This window comes from Pelmatolapia mariae, linkage group LG20, assembly GCF_036321145.2.
Source record: "Pelmatolapia mariae isolate MD_Pm_ZW linkage group LG20, Pm_UMD_F_2, whole genome shotgun sequence".
NCBI lineage: Eukaryota > Metazoa > Chordata > Actinopteri > Cichliformes > Cichlidae > Pelmatolapia > Pelmatolapia mariae.
The window spans coordinates 27337919-27356369 of record NC_086244.1 but is presented as its reverse complement, the minus strand read 5'-3'; the positions used below and the strand labels follow the sequence as shown (position 1 = coordinate 27356369).

Here is an 18451-nt window from a genome sequence, read left to right as displayed (position 1 = left end):
CTTGATTTTCACTGTTGTGTGTACTACAGCACGGAAATCCTCTTGGTTGTTTTGAAAAGGGTTTTCACTTCTTTAGGAAATCACCCAGAGTTTTGTGACACCACAGTGTTACAGCGTTACACCCAGTACTCACAGTTTCTTGCTTGCCAATTCTCATGCCTAGTTCCCCAACCGGACCCCAACACCCCGAAGCCCGAGGGACGTCAAATCATCCCAGTGAAGGGGGAGCCCCTCGGGGTGGTCAGTAACTGGCCTCCTGCCCTGCAGGCTGCCCTTGCCCGCTGGGGGGCCACTCAGGCCAAGAGCCCTGCCCTCACTGCCCTGGACATCACTGGCAAACCACTCTACACACTCACATATGGTGAGCGACACGTCGCCTCGTAGGAATATTAAAGTCGATTTTGAGGCACAAATACGGGTGTCTGTATTGTTGTGTCCACTCTATAAATGTCAGGTATATTTTTTGCATATGAGCTGGATCAAAGGAAGAAATATTTGTTGGCCCGAGTAGAACAACTCCCACATTGCATTGCCTCCAGTGTGGACCCATAGTGGGTTGGGAAGTTAAGCGATCATGGAACAGTTATGCAACAATAATACACAGCAATTTAACAGTAAGAAATCTGGCCTTTGGAAAACAAGATGACATTTTTCTTCTCCTTTTTTTTTTTTTTTTTTTTTTTAAACCTGTATAGGTAAACTGTGGAGTCGCAGTCTGAAACTGGCCTATACCCTTCTGAATAAACTGGGCACAAAGACTGAGCCTGTCCTTCAACCTGGAGATCGAGTAAGAGTTTGTCAGTCATTTCTTCCTAAGTAAATTGTAAAGTAGCACGACGAGGAAAATCATTTTCTCTGCTTCTTAGGTGGCGTTGGTGTATCCAAACAGTGACCCTGGCATGTTCTGGGTGGCCTTTTATGGCTGTCTGTTAGCTGAAGTCATACCTGTGCCTATTGAGGTGCCGCTGTCCCGACAGGTAAATATACCTGTTTTCATAGCAGTTCTTCTGTGGGATTTCTGAAAAATGCTACACATGTTTAGGACCAAACGCATGGCTTATGATAATGAGAGCCTCACCAGTATATTATTATTATTATTATTATTATTATTTCTTTTAGTTGTCACAGTTTTGTCTGCTTGCCTGTCCTTGTGTGTTGACGTTTCCTGACCTAAGCCTCTTTTCATAGGATGCAGGCAGCCAGCAGATTGGCTTCCTATTGGGCAGCTGTGGTGTGAGTTTGGCGCTGACCAGTGAGGTGTGTCTCAAAGGGCTGCCCAAGACACAAAATGGAGAGATCATCCAGTTCAAAGGTCAGCAAGACTAAACTGCCTCTGCTAATGCTGCTGGCTCATCAGGAATCATCTCTGGATGCTGTCATTTTATTGCAATATTAGTGTAATTAGTGCAGCTGAATACATGTCCTTTTTTCTTAGTGACAGCTGTAATAGTTTTTGTGTGCTCCATGTTCTTTGTGTCTGCGTGTTGCAGGTTGGCCAAGGATGAAATGGGTAGTGACCGACACTAAGTACCTGACCAAACCATCCAAAGACTGGCAGCCTCACATTCCCACTGCCAACACAGACACTGCCTACATAGAGGTAGGCAGTTCAATGCATTTCTAATTTCTCCATTCTAGTTTAGATTCAATCAGTTTATCTTTAGTAAACTGTTATATATTCAATTATTTATCTTCTGTAACTCGCACACTATTATTTGACTCTGATATTAATTTTGACATGTTGTTGACATCTGTGTGTTTCTTTCTCGTTGAAGTACAAAGCGAGTAAGGAGGGAACAGTGATGGGAGTCGCTGTGTCCAAGATCGCCATGCTAACTCACTGTCAAGCTTTGACACAAGCCTGTAACTACTGTGAAGGTCAGAGACTATAAAACACTGTATGTAACTTTGTGGACTTGAAGCTGGTGAACGCACTCATTTGCTCATGTGTTTTCTATCTTAGGGGAGACACTGGTCAATGTGTTGGACTGTAAGAAAGATATGGGCTTGTGGCATGGCGTCTTAACGGTGAGACTGGATGTTTAGCTTTCTGCTGCTGACTAGAGGCCCTTTATTACTTTGGTGTGTGGTACAGTATGTTATTGACACTGTTGGTTTATATGTATTTTTTCCTTCCCTGCAGAGTGTCATGAACAGAATTCACACCATTACTGTGCCATATGCTGTCATGAAGGCCTGTCCCATGTCCTGGGTGCAAAGGGTTCACATTCACAAAGGTTGAGCCAAATGTTCTTACTTTTATACTCCATATTCTTATAATTTTACTATGTTTGCTTAGTTAATAAGCAAACAATATTATTAAAACAGAGTATTTTACAGACTGCTAGATAATAATAATCTTAGAAAAATGTTTTAATAAGAAAGCAGTAGAGAAATTATGCTTATGGGATTTTTCTTACCCTCTCACAGCACGTGTGGCCTTGGTGAAGTGCCGTGACCTCCACTGGGCCATGATGGCCCATAAAGAACAGAAAGACATCAACTTGTCTTCAATACGCATGCTTATAGTAGCTGATGGAGCCAACCCATGTGAGTAACTCATGTAATAAACAGTCACTATACATGGCCATTTTAAAATGTTGTGCTGTGGATTTAAGCTGCTTTCACCTACTTTTGTTAATGTTTTCATCCTTTGTTTACGTTCAGGGTCTGTGTCCTCGTGTGACGCTTTCCTGAATGTGTTCCAGTCTCATGGTCTGAAGCCTGAGGTCATCTGTCCGTGTGCCACCTCTCCCGAGGCCCTGACTGTGGCCATCCGCAGGTACAACGTGAACCACACGAACAAAGAGATAAACAGAGAGACGTGCTTTTCACACATACAGGGATAAATTTAACTGTATAAATTTTGTTCATCTCTGTAAGAACAAAATTTATACAGTTAAATTTAACTGAGACGTCCTTTATTGAAAATGCATGAAATCTGTAAATATTAATAGGGATGCAGCAATTACTCGCAAATAGTATGGGTCATGAAAATGGAAAAATACACTTTTCAGAATAAAAAGTTAAAAGCATGTACATTTTTTTTACCTTGTACAGGCCAGGTGCGCGAGGTGCTCCGCTGCCAGCCAGGGCCATCCTGTCCATGGGCGGGCTGAGCCACGGAGTGATCCGGGTGAACACAGAAGACAAGAACTCTGCTCTGACTGTACAGGATGTGGGTCACATTATGCCTGGAGGTTAGCCACAACTGTTAGGTGTAATTGGCAGTGCAGAAGTGCAGCAGCTGTCACATCTTTACTGTACATTCTTACTGTATGACCTGTTTTTTGTTTTTTTTTTTAGAATACAGAAGCTCAAGTCTACATAATTCTCATGTTTTGACCTGTTTTTGTTCGTTTCAGCTCTGATGTGCATTGTGAAACCAGAGGGATCTCCTCAGCTGTGCAAGACGGATGAGATAGGAGAGATCGTGATCAACTCACGTGCTGGAGGCACCATGTACTACGGCCTACCGGGTGTCACCAAAAACACATTTGAGGTCTGTCACAGGTTTAATGTTGTCACACAAATTACAGCTTTGTACCAACATTTACTTTTAAAATGGTAAATGTTGATGGCATAAAAAGGTATAACATACTGTGGCTTTTGAATTAGTGGAATGAGACACGATATGAAGTTTACATCAGTCTCCGTATGTCCCCTCTTATTTCTGCTATAATGAGCTCCGTCCCTTCTTGTTTGACCTTGTGAATTTAAAATATGGACCCATGGAAAAGGAGTACTAGTTTTAAATTACCCACTAGATGGAGCCACAGACGTCACTGAATAATTGCTTTATTTGTATTTCCTCATTTACTAATAAAATGCTTTATAGACTTCATGGAGTTTAAATATTGTCCCATTATTTTTATTAATAGAACCCCACTAAGTGTTTCTTTTTGGCTTATACTATGTTGTACTACTACAACTGCAGTATTTGGGGTATGCAGTATATTTACCCTTGAAATGCAATCTGTGCTGTATTTATGACACTAGTCTCTCTCATCTGTGCTAATTTCTAGGTGATTCCAGTAAATCAAGCCGGAGCGCCCGTTGGAGAAATTCCCTTCACTCGAACTGGCCTGCTTGGATTCGTGGGACCGGTAGGTCGCTCATACACAATTACAGTAGTTCCAGTACTCTGCAATTTGGATGTCTGTGCTGAGTTAAATATGTCTGCTCCACAGGGGAGTCTGGTATTTGTTGTGGGAAAGATTGAGGGGCTCCTGATGGTGAGCGGGCGACGGCACAATGCAGACGACTTGGTGGCCACGGCGCTAGCAGTGGAGCCTGTCAAAACAGTTTACAGGGGGAGGTGAGACACTGACAGGCCGCTGTGAACCACAGTGAGGTTTCACTGTGGTTCACAGCGTGTGTGTTCATGCATTACATTACTTCATAATGCACACTGAGTAAGAATGTTCTAGCGACGCACACATGTGAGCAGGGATAATTTAGTGATATTTAATTGGTAATTAGTAAAAATCCCTTCAGCATCCTGCAGCTTCTGCTGGTTACTTTGTCTAGCTGTGCGTTTGCACTCACTCCTCTGTTGGCATCTGTGCAGGATCGCAGTGTTTTCTGTGACGGTGTTTTATGATGAGAGGATAGTGATTGTGGCAGAGCAGAGGCCCGATGCCAGTGAAGAAGACAGCTTCCAGTGGATGAGTCGAGTGCTGCAGGTGAATCACACATCTGCTCATATCATCTTGATTAATATTATGTTATACTGTATTAACGTGTGCTTGATGCATATTCCATCTTTAGGCCATTGACAGTATCCACCAGGTTGGCCTGTACTGTCTCGCGCTCGTCCCAGCCAACACCCTCCCAAAGACGCCTCTGGGAGGCATCCACATCTGTGAAACCAAGCAGAACTTTTTGGAGGGAAACCTTCACCCCTGTAATATCCTCATGTGCCCACACACCTGTGTTACAAACCTGCCCAAGCCCCGGCAGAAACAGCCAGGTGGGTTGTCTTAGACATTATGGAATCATGCTTGTATACAATATAAAGCTGCAGCATGAAGAGGGAGCTAGAAATAATGAGGATGTGCCATCAGCTGGCAGTTGAAAGTTTGTCGTTGTGTAACCGACTCTTGGTTGTTTCTGATCTCCTCAGTGGACGTTGGTCCAGCTTCTATGCTGGTTGGCAACTTGGTGGCAGGGAAACGGATCGCCCAGGCTATAGGGAGAGAGCTGGGTGTGGTGGAGGACCAGGATCTCATTCGAAAGGTACTGCCACACAGACCAAACTCCACTGATTTCATATATATGAGGTCTAGTAGTGGATTTAGCACAGTGCAGCACAGTTTTTCAGCAGTTTAGTTTGTAGGAATTTGAATTGCCTTAATATCTAAAGGAGTCAGTGTCTATGATGTGTACAACACCTGCACAGTGAGACCATTAATAAAAGATTTGCACGCTATAGCAAAACTGCAATGGCTGCTTTATAGATGGCAGAAGATTAATGAGCAATTGTTTTGTTCAGATTGCTGTATTGACATTATTATAAGCTTGAACTTGTTTGGATTTTGGCTAAAAAAATGCTTAATTCATGCAGTAACTGGAAAATGATCAAATTCTTTAATCATTTTAATGTCATACAAACCTGTTCAAATTAAACTGGTAAGGTAAACTGATGTGTAAACATGCCATGAATGCAGGTTTAATGAGATGAGCCTGCGTCTGTCAGGCAGTACGACTGCTGATGCCTTATCCTAAATCTCTGTTGTTGTTCTGCCTTTACTTTGCTTGGGTTGGGCTTTAGCTCTGTATGTGGCCCACCATGATGGTAAGGCTCTAGTCTGGCCTCCCCTCCCCCCTGCATCCCCCCACCCGCCTCTTTGCTCGTGCTGCTTCTGTCAGTCAGCCGTGATAACCTGACGGCCACCAGGTACAGCTTAGCTCGGCGAGATGACCGTGCAGGCTGGCTTCCTTGTCCAGCAGAGGTCCACACATTAAAACTAATATACAGCAGCACATTACAAATGAGGTCACATCCTACATTCATCAGGGCCTTATTTAATAGTCCCACGTCGCCATCTTATTTTAAGACTGGAGTTGGCCAGCAGCCTGCTGCAGCTCTGCCAGACCAAAAAGTCAGCAATGAATTAAAAGACATTGATCTCCTCTGAGTGAGAGGAAGTTTCTTATCTTTTACAAAATGTGCAAGTGCAAGGCTTAAGCAATTATGATCTGTCACTTAGCATATATAACTGCAGAAGATGTTCTAATAATATACTGTGATGTACTATACGTATATCCTGTGCATTAGTACGAATTAGAATATTAATTAGAAGTATTTTGACGTGCACCTCTGCTTCCTGTGTTCACTGTGACGCTCCCACGTGCAGCATGGCTTTATGAGTTGCCAGGGCAGCTGGTCTGCATGATGTGACTCCTCACTCATTGTTGACCAGAGCACGACGTGTTGCGTGATTGAGAGAGTGGGTGGCACAAACGATTACTTTTCCAGTGTCTGACGGTGCGATACTGCTGAATATCCCTGTACGTCTAGATGGTGTTATCTTTACTTGTTTTTTTAATGTTTGTTTTTTTACGTGCTTCCTAGTGGTCACCTGGTTTCTGTCTTGTAAAGGGATTCTTTACTTTCAGGTCCTGTCCTTGTGTGTCTGGTGCACTGCTTCCTTGGCTTTTTGACACCACAGATTGAGAGGCTAATGACATTAATAGTTCTATTAATACTCATTTATGTAACTGCGTAAATCTTGTGAAGTACCTTTATTTAAGAAACAGCATTCTGAGGGACTTGCAGAAACTTTTTTTTTTTAATCAAAGTTGTCATGACCCCTTTGTTTTAAAGGCCCAGAGATTGTTAGTTTGTGGCTCCAGTTTGCCTCCTTCCTGGTGCAGATGGTCCCAGCATGACCTTTCACAACTTAAAAAAACCAAATACTCTGGACACCTCTGTGCCCCTGTTGCGTCACACTGTGTCCTTGACGTACTTTAAAGTGTTTTCTATTTAAATTGAACAAATCTGTTGCAGAGAAGACTGATTATATATTTATTTGTTATTTTGGAGACAAGCTTTAAAATATTTTTCTCTTTAATCACTTTTAAATAAGTTATTATTTGCCAACAGTGCCGCTTTGTGTAATTATATCTGTGCATTAAAACATTGTATGTGTGTTTAATCATCCATCTGTGATGCGTATGTAATGAGTGATTCCTTTCTTTGCCTTTTCAGCACCAGTTCTTGTCTGAAGCTCTGCAGTGGAGAGCCCAAATGGACCCTGACCATGTTTTATACGTGCTGCTCAATGCTAAGGTAGGCTAAACATGAGCATACAGTAAACATAAGAAACGTGCGCATACGTGTCGTGCACCATTACCTTTCTTTTACCTCAGAAATGGTGCCACTCTGTAAATGGTGATCCATTTTGTTGTATGAAATCATCTGTACCAGCACTGTTTTTGCTCTAGGGGGTAGCAGTGTGCACAGCAACTTGTGCTCAGCTACACAAGAGAGCAGAGAAAATCACAGCTACCCTAATGGAGAGAGGAGGTCTCAACACAGGAGACAACGTGGTGCTGCTTTATCCCCCGGGTACGCACGCCGTTATTATACGTTTCACCTCTTCCTAGTTTTTCATATCAAATAATATGTAAAAGTGCTGTTGTTTAATGTAGTATTTTAACGGCGTCGTAGTTCAACCAGGTTCCCGTCTCCTACTTCTGCAGGTATCGACCTGATAGCCGCCTTCTATGGCTGTCTCTACGCGGGGGTCATCCCTGTGACTGTGAGGCCGCCCCACCCACAGAATCTGGCTGCTACTCTCCCCACTGTCCGCATGATCATTGACGTGAGTGCACTTCACCACAGCTTTTTTTTTACTCAAGTATTTCCACAGTATAATGGAGTAATGTATGTGGAATTATTTGAGTACATTGAGTAGTATTTAAACTGTCTTTGTACTTATTCTACCTTGAAGAGCTATTTTAAAGATCAACACACCAGAAGCACTCATTTTTCATGTTCAATTTATTTTTTTTTATTTAATTTTGTAATAATATATCCAAAACTAGTAGTTCACAATGAGAACACAGTTCTGTGAGTCTTCTCTAACGCAAATACGTCATTTTGTTTTGTTTTTGTTTTTAAGTGATCCACAATCACAGCTAACTAAGGTTCCTTATTCCCAATTTTCCTGAAAATCGAGCTGTTTGAATAGACAGACAAACAGCAACGGGGACAAAAGCACAGTTATGACATTGCACTGTCGACACTGTCGATGCATACTGAAATATGCATCGCTGACCTTAAAACAAATATGAACCTTTTTTAGCCACCACTTTAATAAACTATCACATCAACGGAAGTGCCCTTCACTAATGAAATGAATACTTCTGTTGGCCACTATAACTGATTTCCCTGGGGCAAAGCAAATGAAATTGGGCTTTTCTTTGGAGATCAATGAAATATCAATAACTGAATGCTTCACATTAATCTGTGGCTCTAAACGACCGTGTCTGTGCTCTGTGTTGTGTGCCACAGGTGAGCAAAGCAGCCTGCATCCTCACCACTCAGCCTCTCATGAGGATCCTCAGGTCCAGGGAGGCGGCTGCCAGCGTCAATGTCAAAACGTGGCCCACGATCATTGATACAGGTGACTGAATTAGGAAAGCCTTTGGAGTAACGTGCAGCAGCTGGGTATCGCTGCATTTGTGCACGTCTTTAGATGCTAGCAGGTTTAGCTTGAAATAGCGCTATTGTTTTTACCACAAGATGTCCTGTTTGTGCTTTGACTAACTTCAGACATGTACAGTACGGTTTCAGTTATTTTAAGCTCTCATTTCTGAAGATAAGAGTGTTGCAGGGAGTTAAAAATAAAAGTATGGATTTTTAATATGTGCATTGAAAGGATAAAATTACACGTGAAATGATATCACCTTCCCTTTCAACCAGACTATTATCAGACTGTAGCATTAAGAGCAAGATGTATTAGCAAGAAGTATTTGATTTATTTTGTCCAATAAAGACATAACATAAATTCACTTCCCTCGCCTCACAGATGATCTTCCAAGAAAGCGGCCTCCACACATCTACAAACCTCCTACAGCTGAGATGCTAGCCTATCTGGACTTCAGTGTGTCCACCACAGGCATGCTGACTGGAGTCAAGGTAGATTACTCCCACAAATCCTGTATATACTCCAAAAATAATAATAACAAGCAAACAGAAATGACTGTGATTTCGTTTATTTATTTTTATATGAATTTCTTTAGCCAGAAAATTTTTAATTATCTGCTTCTGTGTCTTCTCTTGGATGTTTGACCTTTACTCAGCTGGTCTAGTTCAGTATATTGACAACAGAATTATGACATGGAGATTGGTGCAACTTTTAAAATGTACAATATTTTCATATTTACACAGACATGGCCAAAAATATTTGGTAGTTGCACAAATTGTCTATTTGACATACTTTGTTTTTTTATGATATAGTGAAGGACATTTGTGCAGTTAAAATGACATTCAAAAATTTTTTATTGGTTAATAAATCAAATTTATGCCTACAGTCAGTATTTACTGTGTGTTGACATTTTGGGACGCTGACTATCCGTCTCCTAAGCTGATTCACTCCTGCCTCATCGGTATTGAGGTTGATTTGTTTGTGGGCTTCTGCTTATTCACGCACTTTTTTAGGCTTGACCATAGATTCTTGATCGCATTAACATCTGGGGAATTTCCTGGCTGTGGCTCCGAAATGTTAATTTGATGATCTCAGAGCCACTAAGTTATCACTTTTGCCTTAAGACGTGGTGCTGGAGACATCCAATATGCTGGAAAATGCACAAAGCATTAAAGTGCTCCTTTGATGGAGGAAGAAGTTATTCTTTGAGGAAGCTTTTAGTGTGGTCAGGCAGAAGCCCACAAACTGCAGTCAGCTTTGCGCATTTGCTAAAGCGGGAATTGGCCCAGAAGCTGATGTCCAACTTGCCACAGAGAATAGCAGAACTTATTAGAAGAAGGGCCTCTAAATACTGTTTGCATAAATCTGATTTATTTGCCAATAAAAGTTGTTGAAATTTCTTATGATTGTTTTTCACTGTATTGTAGAAATATGTAAAAGAAAAACTTGTGCAATTGCCAAATCTTTAGTACGAGTCTGTTGATTTTATGAGGTTAAAAGACATGTAAGAAATGGTTAATTTAGATCAGATTTTATATACATTAAAGGAGTGGAGATATTGAAGGTATATGAGTTTAAATACCTGGGGGTAAACCATGCAAAGCAAGAAAGATGAGAGTGCAGGCAGGGTGGAGTGGGTGGAGATGAGTGGCAGGGGTGGTTTGTGACAGAAGGATAACAGCAAGAGTGAAAGGGAAGGTGTACAAGATAGCAGAGTGACCTGCTGTGATGTATGGTTTGGAGATGGAGCTGAAGGTGTCGTGATTACATCAGAGGGAAGCTCAGGCTGAGAGGTTTTGAAGGTAAGGCTGAGATGGTCTGGACATGTACACAGGAGGGATAGTGGATGTAGTGACCAAAGGATGTTGAAGGTCGAGCTGCTAGGCATGAGGAAAAGACGAAGACCTTGCAGGAGGTTCATGACTTGCTGATGGGTACATGAGAGGGGAGGATGCTAGAGAATAGGGTGAGATGGAGAAAGATGTTCTGCTGTGGTGACCCCTAAAACGAGCAGCTGAAAGAAGAATACACATTTTTAACTCTAACATGCTACCTGTTCTAATGGTCATCAAACTACGTCTTTATTGATACATATCGAGGTATTAAAATCATGCTAATGAGGTGAAGTTTAATGGAGTGAGTCTGGTGGATTTCTTAAAAGTTTCTCTGCTTCTTCAGATGTCTCACGCTGCGGTCAGTACTCTGTGCCGCTCCATTAAACTGCAGTGTGAGCTCTACTCCTCACGCCAAGTAGCCATCTGCCTGGACCCATACTGTGGCCTGGGCTTCGTCCTGTGGTGCCTCTCCAGGTAATTCCAACACAAACATAAAGACAGAATGCCATTATTCTTGTAACATACAGCTTTGCTGTTGCTGACAGTTTTCTCTCTTTTCCAGTGTTTACTCAGGTCACCAGTCCATCCTTATCCCTCCCCTGGAGCTGGAGAGCTCGCTGCCCGTGTGGCTGAGCACGCTCAGTCAGTACAAGATCAGAGACACCTTTTGCTCGTATTCTGTCATGGAGCTCTGCACCAAAGGCCTGGGCACCCAGACGGAGATGCTGAAGGTCACAAACACACTCACATAATCTCCCAGATGTGGTTCCTCCTCTTAGATTACCGTGCTGTCATTTCTGTTGTTACTCTGACAAACAACACAGTGATAAATTACTTTATGACAGCACCTGTCACCTGTCTCAGGCTTAAAAAATTATTCACCTTATTCATTCAGACAGATCACCTGCCAGCGAGCTAGCATGCTAATTAAGTAGATTGTATGTTTACAGCGTTATGGGCCTTACATGTATCATATCTGTTTTAAAATCACTATCTGTCTCTGTCTGTGCTTATCTTTATTTTATCCTTTATCTGTCCTCATTCGGTTTTCCTTCTACTTTGGATGAAAATGTTCAGTAATGCAGAGTCCATGTTTGCGTCAAGCTACAGTCTACACCTGTTAAAAGTGAGTGACCTTTAGCCATTCGTGTCTGCAGGCTCGCGGTCTGAACCTGTCGTGCGTGCGGAGCTGTGTGGTGATAGCAGAGGAGCGTCCTCGCCTCGCTCTCACGCAGTCCTTCTCCAAGCTCTTCAAAGACCTCGGCCTTTCACCTCGCGCCGTCAGCACCGCCTTTGGCTCAAGGGTCAACCTAGCCATCTGCCTTCAGGTTGGTTTCGCAAATATGCAGTCTTATGAGGACATTTTGACCCAAATCAGGCATTTTTTTTTTGGTTCTGCTCAACAAAAATAACAATCCATGTCATCTGAGCTGCACAAGGAGATGTACTGAATGTTAATAACTTATGATAATAACTTATTCATGTCCTGTAAGCTAAAAAACTTTGTTTTTACTGTATTCCCCCCCATATCACTAGGGCACTGCTGGACCAGACCCCTCCACTGTCTATGTTGACATGAAGTCCCTGCGTCACGACAGGTAAGGCTGAAGAGTCTCATAAAGCAGCACAAAGGCAACCACATTAGTCACGTGATGCAGCTGGTGGACAACAACAGAAAGACTGACAGGCTTGTCTTTTCTCTGTGTCCCTCAGGGTGAGGCTAGTGGAAAGAGGAGCGCCACAGAGTCTTCCACTCATGGAGTCGGGCACTGTAAGTATTGATCACTGACTGGTAAACCTCACTTATGTGATGCTCACTGTGGCCACAGAACCAGAGCACTAAAAGAGTTGGTTAAAGGAGTCTTAAAGTGAAATTCTCCTCTCATTTCCTCCTCGAAGATCCTACCAGGAGTGAGAGTCATCATAGTCAACCCAGAGACCAGAGGCCCACTGGGAGACTCGCATCTTGGTGAGGTGAGTGCGCAAACATGTGCCACAAACCGTCTGATTTCACCGGCACGGAGTAAAGGAAGAGGGCGACAGTCAAAAGATTTATTTTATGTTCATTTTTAGTCAAATTTCTCTCTTCTTGTCAAAATTTAGCAGCCAAAGTAATTCAGAAAGTCTTTTTTTTGGTGCAGATTTGGGTGAACAGCCCACACAATGCCAGTGGCTACTACACCATTTATGGGGAGGAGAGCCTGCAGGCAGACCACTTCAACACCAGGCTCAGCTTTGGGGAGCCCCAAACTCTGTGGGCCAGGACCAGTTACTTGGGTTTCATCAAGAGAACAGAGCTGCTGGATGCAAGTGGAGGTGAGAGGACATTTGATAAAAGATGTTTCGTGACATTGTAATAATGTAATAATGACTTGGAGGAGCAATTGGTGTTAAACCCTTTAAAATGTAAATGCTCGGTTGTACTGAAAGTTCTCATCACAAATGCATCACAACATTGGACCCTAATCTATTAATCTATTAAAGGTACAGGTTCCACAGTTGTGGCCAGATCTTTAAAACAAGACACTTTATATTGTAGGAACTGTAAATAATCAAATAGTTTTATGTCCCCGCCACAGATCGCCATGATGCCTTGTTTGTGGTGGGCTCCCTGGATGAAACGCTGGAGTTGAGGGGGCTGCGTTATCACCCCATTGACATCGAGACGTCCGTGTCCCGCGCCCACCGCAGCATCGCAGAGAGGTAAGGAGCAGCAGATGTGCACTTAACATGGCGTTGTTGATCCTCGTAGCAAACAGTAGCAGAAACCTGAACTTTTCCCACTTCTCGCTTCGCAGTGCCGTGTTTACATGGACCAACCTGCTGGTGGTGGTGGCGGAGCTTAGCGGCTCGGAGCAGGAGGCCTTGGACCTGGTGCCACTCGTCACCAATGTGGTCCTGGAGGAGCACCACCTCATCGTCGGAGTGGTGGTCATCGTGGACCCGGGGGTGATCCCCATCAACTCCCGGGGAGAGAAGCAGAGGATGCATCTACGAGACTCCTTCCTGGCTGACCAACTGGACCCCATCTACGTGGCCTACAACATGTGAACACCCTTCACCAACTGATGCAGAAACCTGAGCCAGGCTCCGAGAACAGACAACGAGGGAGAAGGACTTTGGGGACGTGTACAGTAGCAGCCCCGAAGTTAAAACCTCAGACACACTCATTGGAAACGCCAAACGGCGTGGGAACGCGAGAAACAACTCAAGTACTGTAACGACAACATGCTTCCCTCTCAGAAACTGTTCTGTCTTTACTTCCACCTGCTCGATTGCTGCAGTCCAGGTTCACTGAGATTTCTACTGTGGGGCCTGACACTTTCTCTGCTCCTGAAAGGTAGACGCACGTGTCGACTGGGAGAAATCCCATCATCCTTTTTTTTTTCTGCACCCACCTCTCCCTCATCAATCAAACTCATGTTTTTAGGATATTTTAATTACTCCCAGAAAGAGAAGAATGGAATCCTCCCCTCATTTTTCTATCCTTTTGCTTTCATTCTGAACCATGCATGCTCATGTGTCAGATTTTTCTGTTTTTTTTAAACCCGTCTAATCTTGAAGGTGCACTGGAACTTCTCCCCTTGCACTTTACGTCCTCGCACCTCGATTTCCTGTCTCTCCTGCCTCCCCCACCCCTCATGCCTGCTGCTGTCAAAAAGAGCAAATCCACATCAGTATTAAAAGCGCCACAAGCAAGCACAGCCCACAGCGGGCAGTCCTGACACAATTGCCCACCAGGTGCACAGTGGCGTCCACTTTCCATCACACGCGATGTTTGCTGGCAGACTTAGTGTCGACAATGACAAAACAAAAAAATATCTTAAAAAAAATGCTTGAATTACTTGTTGGTGTGGGAAAAGAAAGACTTCATGAACCTGAGTAGTAAAGATGAAACAGATTCTTCATCTTCGGTGTGAGTAGGAGTCGGTGGGTTAGATAGCTCGTATGATTGTGATAGTACTAATCTATTTTTAAAAAGCGCCAATTTTCAGAACAACTTTCGAAACTATAGTCTGTGTTTAGGTGTGCATGCCAGCTGGGAGTGCAGGTGACGTCTACATGCGGGCTCGAAACAAAACGAAAACAAGCTTCGCGAGCCAAGGATTCTCACAGCAGTTATTTCGCTGCCTATGCTGAATGTTCAGGCTTTGTCACAGTTTTTGTGCCTCTCATGTAAAAGCATTCACAGCCTCCCGGCGCTCAACAAGAGTTGCTCTTAAAGAAGAAATAAGTACCCGGTGTTAATGAGGGAGACCAAGAATGTTCTGAAGTTATTCCCAGACAACCTTCTGTTTCTCTTCTCCTTTTAACCCATGTAATATTTTGCAGTTAACTCTCTTTACTCTTTATCTGTCAGCTAAAATGTTGTAAAGAAATAAATACGTATGACTATAAATGACAGCACTGTTTGTGTTGTACAAATGTAGCTATTTTTAAAATATTTTTTCCAGTATAGATGAGCATTTGGTTCATCTAAAGGTTTTGTTTTTTAAGGAAATATCTTGAGAACAGTGGTGTCTCTGTATGAATGTGTAGTTTTTCTCACCGGGTATTTATTTTCTTTAAAAAAAAATCTTACAAAGTACCATCAACAAACTTTTGTGACTTCACCCATGAGAAGAACTAACCGGAAATGATTTGAAATTTGTGCGATCGCACCTTCAATGTGGTCTCCTTGTGCACCCCAGAACAGCTAATGCACCTCTCACTGGTGCATTAGACTGAACACATTTCAGACTGGATTTAGTTTTGTTGAAGAGGAAAACACCTCAGGGATACAAATCTGGTAGGAACGGAGTTGGCACAGCAAGTGCAACAGGGAGGCTTTACAGTAGAATTTGCAGCTTTTGGGCCTGGATCCTGTGGACTCATGAGGTGAAAACTATTGTTTGTTCTTTGAGTTGTAGATGACAACCAGCTTGCTCAGTCTGACAGTTTTGCAGGGGCATTTTTGTAACCTTAGGAAAGTAGGAGAGATAGCAAAGGCCAATTTAATCCAGGCTCCTGCAGCTGAGCTCCAGCATCACCCGATATGCACGGGGAACTTCCAGGGAGAGATTCAAATGTACAAGGAGCACTGAATTAGAAAGTTGAGGGAAGTTTTTAAGGTTTTCTTTTTGTGGGTGAAGTCGCCAAATTCCTTTATAAAGTCAAATGTTTAGCTCTAATGTGGCTTTAATGTGATGTTAATACATCGGAGGCTTAATCTGGAGTTTGGCACTCTAGGCTCTGAAAACAATAGCAGACCAAAAAAACGCTAAACAAAAATTAAGGTCCAACTTCTCTGTGTAGGCTGTGTTCGAGGGCCGTTTTGTTCGGTTTCGCCTGGCTTGGTCTGAGGTTCTGAAGTGAGCTGCTAGCTTTCAGTCTGTGTGTAGTTTTCCACCTTATATCAAAGAACGTGTTTCATTTAGTGTCACAGCTGATTAGATAAATGTAGAAAATCTGAAGGCAAGTCGGTGCCTTTTACCATGGTGACATTTACGATAATGGACCATTGAATTAAGAAAAAAAAAAAAAAAGCAAAACAAAGAAATCAAGAATGAGGAGCTAGCTTTGCCTTATTAAACCTGTGGAACTTCTGTACTTTTATTGCTTATTTAAAGAACTGTTTCACCGAATCTAAGCGAGAAATCGGACACCAGTTTGTAGCTCAAAACTCACACATACATTTAAAAAAAAAAAAAAAAGTTTTTTAAGAGGAAGGGTGGTGTTTTATGTTCGTGCTCATACCTTTCTGATTTTAACATATCCGTCATCACTCAGACCCATTAATTCTGAATGTGGGCAACACTAAAAGAAAAAAGAAAATGAACTGGGAACAATCCGCAACAAACCTGTGATTCAAAAGATTTTTTTAAAATTGCAGAACCCTCCTTTAAAAAGTGAAGTAATAAAGATGTCTGTATACTGTATTTTAGAGGTCAAATACTGTATTACTGGTGTTAATGTGTACATGAAAATGAATCTGTAGATAAAAAAACAAAACAAAAAAACTTGACTTGATTTTTCATACTTGACAGCATTTTCTGCATTGTTATTACTTTAAGGTTACCACATTGCAAGCAACAAAAAAAGGTTTCAGTGGGCAGGAACAAACGTGCACTTTCCCAATATCATTTTATGTGAGTGTGTGTGTGTATGTGTGCGCGCGCGTGTGTTCAGCAGTGATATTTGGCTTTTATGGTGCAACAAGTTTTGTCTTTTGTAAGAATTTTCCCAAAATGGTAAACCTGTTTTTTTTGTTTTTTTTAAGTTCTTTTTTTTTTAATGTCGCCTCCACTGTATTTTTACTCTTTCCATCCAAAATTGGAATTTTAATATATTTTCTAGGGATTTCATCAATATTTTCCTGATGCAATCTTTATCTGCAAGCAGCTGGTTTGATGTAGGAGCGGCTTTGTCGCACGTCGATTAAACCACTTTTCAATCGGTGACCGACACCGACGGCGTGTGTGCGTGCCAGTGAAATTGGAGTCGCACGTCTTCTGAGGTTTCTGAGGCTGCTGTGTGATTATTGCTTTGTCGCTACTGTTTCACTCTGACAAGTTTTAATAAAGTTTTATAATTTCATGTTGGCCTTCAAGCCTTTTCAATAGACATTGGTGCTATTCAATAAGGGAAAGTTGACAATTTTGTTCTCCAGTGTCATTACAAGAAGATGCCCTTTTGTGTGAAACCAAGTCATTCTTTTTCCATGCCAACATGTCTTCAGTCACTCAATGCTTGCATCATCATCGGTTCGGGATCTGATGGACAATGCGCTCTGAATATTTATGTGAGTTTTCATATTGTGTTGTGACGAATGGCGAACATTTCAAACCTCCAAAGTTATCCTAAGCACAAAATGTAAATGTACCTGCGAGGTAATGAAATTAGGATCTTTTACTCGTACACACAAACGCAAACCCCCACAAACTCAAGGGCCCACAATGTATACCTCAGCAACTGTCTGTTCACTATGCATCGTCGAGCTGCAGCAAAGACATTCTCAACTGGTTAATGGTGCGATAACTTCTAACAACAACAACATGTCTTACTTGACAAAAACACTGTCACTCTGTCATTGGATGTGTTTCATGTCAAATAATAAAAAAATTGCTTTGTCAGACCTGTCTTGTACTTTCTCTTCTTCTTTTCTTATCTATCTGCAACCAGGGGCTGTTACAAGAAAGAAAATGGCATCTTCCCTCCAGCAGGTGTCAGTGTTTCTGCTCTGTGTGTGTGTTTGGGGGGGGTTAAGCTGCCACGCTCCAGTTTTGCTTAGCGTTTCTTACAAATATTCACATCTAATAAAATAAGACATTTCTTTACTTGAACCAACAGATAATTAATAGTTGATTGTTGCAATTAGTTGATCATTAAAGGTCCTGTCAAACCACTTTATATTCTACGGTAAAGTCCCGACAATATATAGGGAAAATTCCAATAATCACACAACTTCCTACTGGCAAGCATTTGGCGACAGTGGGAATGAAAAACTCCCTTTTAACAGGAAGAAACCTCTGGTAGAACCAGGCTCAGGGAAGGGCCGCCTTCTGCTACGCCCGTTTGGGAGTGAGGGGCAGGGGGAGCGGTAAAACCACACTGTGGAAGAGAGCCAGAGATTGATAATAAGTCATGATTAAATGCAGAGTGGAAACACAAAGAAAGTGAAAAAGAAACAATGCATCATGGGAAGACCCCAGCAGTCTAGGTCTATTGCAGTGTAACAAAGTAGTATCAGAAAGGAAGAAGCTGTGTATTTAGTTACTTTTTTATTCATTTATTTTTTATATATTAATGCAAGAATAATTAGACTTTTGAAACAGAATAATTTAGTTTTATTAGACACTGGAAATGTGTTTCTTAAAAGAAAAGCTTTCTTAAAAACACCATCTAGAAACTCTAAATCAGGCTAATCAGTTAAAATCAGGCTGTTAATACATTTATATAATCACCTACAGACATGCCATT

General features: G+C 42.2%; 1 protein-coding gene across 1 annotated transcript in view; it reads left to right on the top strand.

The window, feature by feature from the left end:
• dip2ba (disco-interacting protein 2 homolog Ba) overlaps positions 1-17068 on the top strand; it is a 43471-nt gene extending 26403 nt beyond the window's left edge. The window contains exons 8-38 of the mRNA XM_063465549.1: positions 164-361; positions 696-787; positions 867-977; positions 1189-1312; positions 1491-1600; positions 1776-1878; positions 1964-2028; positions 2144-2237; positions 2431-2550; positions 2668-2782; positions 3061-3200; positions 3366-3502; positions 4026-4106; positions 4191-4318; positions 4571-4685; positions 4771-4972; positions 5126-5238; positions 7214-7294; positions 7450-7573; positions 7708-7829; positions 8522-8633; positions 9039-9148; positions 10836-10966; positions 11055-11223; positions 11650-11820; positions 12029-12090; positions 12206-12263; positions 12392-12466; positions 12634-12808; positions 13072-13195; positions 13291-17068. Coding sequence (XP_063321619.1) covers positions 164-361; positions 696-787; positions 867-977; positions 1189-1312; positions 1491-1600; positions 1776-1878; positions 1964-2028; positions 2144-2237; positions 2431-2550; positions 2668-2782; positions 3061-3200; positions 3366-3502; positions 4026-4106; positions 4191-4318; positions 4571-4685; positions 4771-4972; positions 5126-5238; positions 7214-7294; positions 7450-7573; positions 7708-7829; positions 8522-8633; positions 9039-9148; positions 10836-10966; positions 11055-11223; positions 11650-11820; positions 12029-12090; positions 12206-12263; positions 12392-12466; positions 12634-12808; positions 13072-13195; positions 13291-13543 — 3815 coding nt within the window. The 3' untranslated portion in view covers positions 13544-17068. The remainder of the gene's footprint in view (positions 1-163; positions 362-695; positions 788-866; positions 978-1188; positions 1313-1490; positions 1601-1775; positions 1879-1963; positions 2029-2143; positions 2238-2430; positions 2551-2667; positions 2783-3060; positions 3201-3365; positions 3503-4025; positions 4107-4190; positions 4319-4570; positions 4686-4770; positions 4973-5125; positions 5239-7213; positions 7295-7449; positions 7574-7707; positions 7830-8521; positions 8634-9038; positions 9149-10835; positions 10967-11054; positions 11224-11649; positions 11821-12028; positions 12091-12205; positions 12264-12391; positions 12467-12633; positions 12809-13071; positions 13196-13290) is intronic.
• Positions 17069-18451: the final 1383 nt, after the last annotated feature.